At 30.8% G+C, this 5,200-nt stretch overlaps 1 protein-coding gene across 1 annotated transcript; it reads right to left on the bottom strand.

The window, feature by feature from the left end:
* Nucleotides 1-303: 303 nt before the first annotated feature.
* On the bottom strand, nt 304-4,941 carry OCT59_024854 (uncharacterized protein; the record flags this gene model as incomplete). The annotated part of the gene is made up of 13 exons (XM_025315379.2): nt 304-1,058; nt 1,144-1,251; nt 1,333-2,172; nt 2,275-2,406; nt 2,521-2,589; nt 2,671-3,009; nt 3,078-3,129; nt 3,209-3,326; nt 3,410-3,431; nt 3,511-3,587; nt 3,654-3,729; nt 3,795-4,376; nt 4,749-4,941. The coding sequence occupies 13 exons, from the start codon at nt 4,939-4,941 to the stop codon at nt 577-579; spliced, it is 3,090 nt and encodes a 1,029-aa protein (XP_025183029.1). The 3' UTR covers nt 304-576.
* Between the last annotated feature and the right edge of the window lie 259 nt (nt 4,942-5,200).

The following is a 5,200-nucleotide window of genomic DNA, read 5'->3' as shown; positions in this document are numbered from 1 at the left end:
TTAATTTCCGCTAGTTTGCGTATAGCGCAACTTATAATTTTAAAATTTTGTATTTTAAAACTTAAGCGGAGTGCGCAAATCGGATTTGTTTTTGCACAAATTGCATGTGACTTTTGTTGCGCATTGCGCAAAAAGTACAGTAATATTCATAAACAGATGGATAGCAAGATTAATAATTTAGATAGCCTATATTACATTTTTAATTAATTTACATTTCATCATTAATGGAACTAACACAACAATTACCTATAATGATTGGGGTTCTTGCGATAATTAAAATTTTTCCATAAATTCTTTACCGCGTGTAGTGACAAATTCAAATGATAGTTTTATTATTATATTATATGTAGTAAAATAATTTGTTTTTCAAAAATTTACAATGTAAAAATTTTTTTTAAAAGAATATAAAATTGTTTTTTTTTGAAGAGGATAGTAGGAAAGAATGTTTTCGTAATGATTTAGAAGTCTAGTTTTTATCTTCTATTTTTCACTAATAAATATTACTAATATTTCGATCTATAGAACATTTTAGAGAAGATGGTATTAAGTTCATCTATATGCTTTTGGTTCTTAAAATTAAGCCAAAAGAAAAGCGTAATATGTCATTGCATGTAATCTTTCAGCAGAAAAATTCAAAGCTAAACGCATAAATTCATTTGCTATCTTAGGTTCATTCATGAGTAATAAATCATAATCGGCCCTTCTCATTTGCCATAATACACAATCCACTTCAGCTATCAAAGTTGCTTCTCTAAGTTTATTCGCAAAAAATCCAAGTTCTCCCGCCATTGTACCAGGTAAAATACTTTCTACCGGTCTAGCTTGATCACCTTCCATTGCTCTCCATGTTGCTTTGAGTATACCTTTTTCTACTAGGTATAAACAATCTGGCTCAGCATCTTGACGCCATAAAATTGCACCCGATGGTACTTCTATTTCGTGGAAATATGGCTCTAATCGATCAAAGAAACCTTCTTCCTTTCCAGAAATATCTTGGAATGCTTCCATAAGAGCTGCCGTAAGTTTGTTTGCATATTTTACAACCCTTTCTTCTTGATCTAATATACATAGCTCAAAATTTTAGATTCGTATAAAGCAATGAAAAATTTTTTTGAAATAAAAAAAAAATAAAAAAAAACTGACCTTGTAATATTATATTACCCACAGCTTGAACGAGATTCTGGCGTGGACTATACATGTCGAAGATATCTTTGGGCGGTGTTTGATTCCTAGGTTGAGTAAGAAGTCCAGCTATAAAAAGTTAATGAAAATTAGAATTATCCTTTTTTTATTTATTACACGTATTAAACAAAATATTAAATAAATTCGTACCAGTTTTATTTGCAGACAAGGGAGCGGAAATGTTTTTTCCATAATATGCTTCTAATAATACATTTTCGCACCATTCTAAAGCCTCGTTAAAATTCTCAAATATTTGTAAATAGCTATTGGATGAATCTCCCCAAATTCCAACAGATCTTAGAGCTTTTCCAATCTCAGAATTATATTCAGCTCCACAAAGTACAAGATAAACATTTTTTGCTGATAAAAGTCTTTGTATTCTAATAAATGCTTCTGCTGCACTGAAATCCAATCCATTAACAAGGGAAAAATCGACAATTAAAAAGCGGATTGGATTTCTTTTCCATTGACGATAAGTTAAAAATTTTCGAATTGCACGCTCGACACCACTAATTGTACCGAAAAACATATAGCCTTGTAATTTAATTACATATATTTGGTTTCCGACTTCTTTCAAGAATTTTTGTTGTCGATATCGGCGTCGTACAGTGGACTTAATAGAACGTCCAGAAAATTTGGTTCGAATTGCACTCTTTCGTGAATTTGATACCACGAAGAAAACACAAGCCATAATTATACCCAAGAAGATTCCTTCAATAAATCCAAGGCCGGCCATAGCAATCACAATAGCTACAATCGTAATGTATTCAAGATGGTTGACAATCCCCCAGGCATCTATCAAGGCTTCTTTCACCAACTCAATTCCTAAATGGAATATAAGTGCGCCCACAACCATAACTGGGATGTATCCAACGATCCATGGTCCAACAAAAAGTACAATAGCGGTTGCTGCAGCAAGCATCAATCCTGCTACGCGACTGTCTCCACCAGATTTGATGAATAAGACGGAATTGGTATACACCAAATAGTCTATTTTGCATAATAAATGATTTAAGTAATTAATTTAAAAGACATATTAAACATATTAAACAGCTTCAAATTTTTCATATCGATCCCTTCCAATACACATACTTTGAACGCTGCCAACAAGACCAGAAAACATATTTGAAAAACCATGAGCCATTAATTCACGATTTGTATCCACATTATCTTCATTTAACGAAACCCCCAATGCAGGTACATTAATCGGAACATGCAAAATACCTGAAAATATAAAAAAAAAAAATATACAAAATAATTTAATAATTTAAAAATCATTTTTTTTTTTTTAAAAAAAAAAAGACAAAACAATTTTGAATAATTATATAATTCATATACCAAAGAATGTTAAAGCAAACATTGCGGGAACAGTTTGTATCAAGGCATTCCAATTTATTTTTGTGAAATCTAAAGTTATGTAATAAGATCAGACTTAAAAATTGATGTGCCAAAAATTCAAATAAAATTTCATGATAAATTTCAATTTACCATAATATGTGTAGAAATGCCACCACGGAACATTTCCTCCCGGCAAAGGAAATACCCATCCCTCATCTCTCAAATTTTGCCATTCAAAACCAAATATATAAACAGTAAGATAAAATAAAAGTGGCACAATCATGAAATAGAATGGAACAACAAGAGGATGAGGGAGTCTTGAATGGAGGAATCTTAAGAGCACTGCCAATCCAAGTGCCGAACCCCATAAAGCAAACGTATGCGTGTCAAGAAAAAGTATTTTGAACATCTCCCATGAATACGATAAGTTGCCATCAAGACGAGCCGCAACCTCAATTGCAGTTGCAATAAGAAACCACCCAACTCCACCTGAAATAAATGTAATTTTTCTTTAAAAAGAATACATAATTATTATAATTAAATATGACCAAACATACCAATACATCCAACAAGAATATGTCTGGGGAAAAACTCAATTAAGGAACCAAGCTAATTATGATTAAATGTTAAGTTAGAATTGAATCATAAAAGAATATAAAATTAATTGCAAAAATTGTTTTTTTTTTACTTTGAATGCCCCCATTAATAAGAACACAATCCCAGTCAAAACTGAACTTAAAGCAAATGATAATATGGTTGTAGGGATTACTTCATCTGGATTCGCTGCTCGTATAATCGTTTCTGCCCTAAAGTGATTTATCTTATTAATAAATTTTAGGCTTAAAAAAAATTACACGGTATATATGTAATTAGAATTTATTTTACTTACATAATATGTAGAAATGGTACGACTAAAGAGTATTTGATTTAAATTAATAATCTCACATAATTCACGTAATAAACAGAAATGATTGAATATCAAATATCTACCTTCTATCATCATACTACCATTGCCTCCTCCAAAAATACTAAAACCTCCAGAATAAATTACCTGAGATACGATACAACTGCAAATAGAATAAATGGATAAATAATTGAACAAAATAAAGTTAAAAATAGTTAAATCAATTTACCTTACAAAGAACATGGAAATTCCATCTGGTCCAAAATCAGCAAAAATGGGATTGCTAATTGGAAACGTGATCATACCTATTCCAAAAAAATTCATCATTAATATAAATCTAATTTGTTGCCACGTAAACGATTATTCATACCATAAGATATAGCATCTAACAAATTCAATAGCAATCCAAGAATCACAGCCGGAATATATGATAGTGGATTCAAGACAAATTCTTTAAATATATTTTCTGAAGTAATTTGAATTCTTGGTTCTGGATGTTCTTCATAATTATTTGGAACACAAGGTAACCATGTTTCTAACCAAGATTTTTCTGCCCAAGGATCATCATCGATCGAAATAGCATCGTCGCCTGCATTTCCATAATTCTGATAAAGTTGGTTATTAAGTAGTGGTTGTGACTCATTATAATTTACTTTTGATGGACTTATGATGTTATCCGAAGTCCCTATGTTATTATTATTCTTATTACGTGATTCTTCTAATTGGGCAATTGCAGCTTCGCCTGCTGCGGCAAGTGATGGTGGTGGTTTCGATGTTTGTAATTCTGGTGGTGTTGGAGTTTTTGATTCTTGTTGTAAGAGCAAAGATAAATTACTTTGCTTTGGTGACTCATCTTTTTTATTATCAGACTCAGACTCTGGTATATTCAAGTCACCTAGCGCCAACGTTTGGTTACGAATTCTTGAAGACGAAGCGGAATAAGCCGGGTTTCCTAATAAATAAATTATAAAAAATTTTTGAATATAAATAATTGTATTATCGTAGATAATTTATTTTTTTTTTTATTATTTAATCTCATTAATTACTATATAGATACTAGTTCGGCACAAAGCGTTATCAATGATGATCTTGATGATCGCAAATTTCCCGATCTGATATAAATTAAGATGATCAGGCTTAAAAACCAACAATCATGTTAGATAACAGCAAACAACATTGTTCGACATGAACGATTGATTGGAGATGATTTTTTGTATTTTATTTTTATTATTATTATTATATTATTATTATTATTTTTTTTAACCATTGATCAAGGAGAACTTTTTTTTTCCAAAGGAGTCAATGAATGAAAAAAAATGCATACCACTTTCTAAATAATTTTGTGTACTTAAGAAAGAACGAGGACCAAATCCGAAATTTGGACTTGTTGGAATAGAAGTAAACTGAGATAAAGCAGAACTATAAAACGAACGACTTGAGCCAACAGATTGCTTTGCACGAGGCGAAGCAGGACTAGCAGGGGTATTAACTATTGGAAGCTCTTGATGAGACCCCATATTAAAACAATTTTACGAGAAAATAAAATTTCAAAAGAGAAAAAAGTAAACCAACAGAAAAATTGGGAAATGGAAATTTCATTTACTTTATATTAAATGATTAGATAAAGTTTTAACCTAAAAAGTAACCTTACAACGGAATATTGTATTTATTATATATAGATATAGATAACAAAGATCATTTGAAGTTACACAGAAATTGCGGAAATTTGTATCGAAATTCCGGTCAAACACGCAGAAAATTTGTGTGAGTAAATTG

This window comes from Rhizophagus irregularis, chromosome 5 (genome assembly GCF_026210795.1).
Source record: "Rhizophagus irregularis chromosome 5, complete sequence".
In the NCBI taxonomy this organism is placed as follows: domain Eukaryota; kingdom Fungi; phylum Glomeromycota; class Glomeromycetes; order Glomerales; family Glomeraceae; genus Rhizophagus; species Rhizophagus irregularis.
The sequence above is the reverse complement of the archived record's forward strand: the minus strand, read 5'-3'. Positions and strand labels throughout refer to the sequence as shown.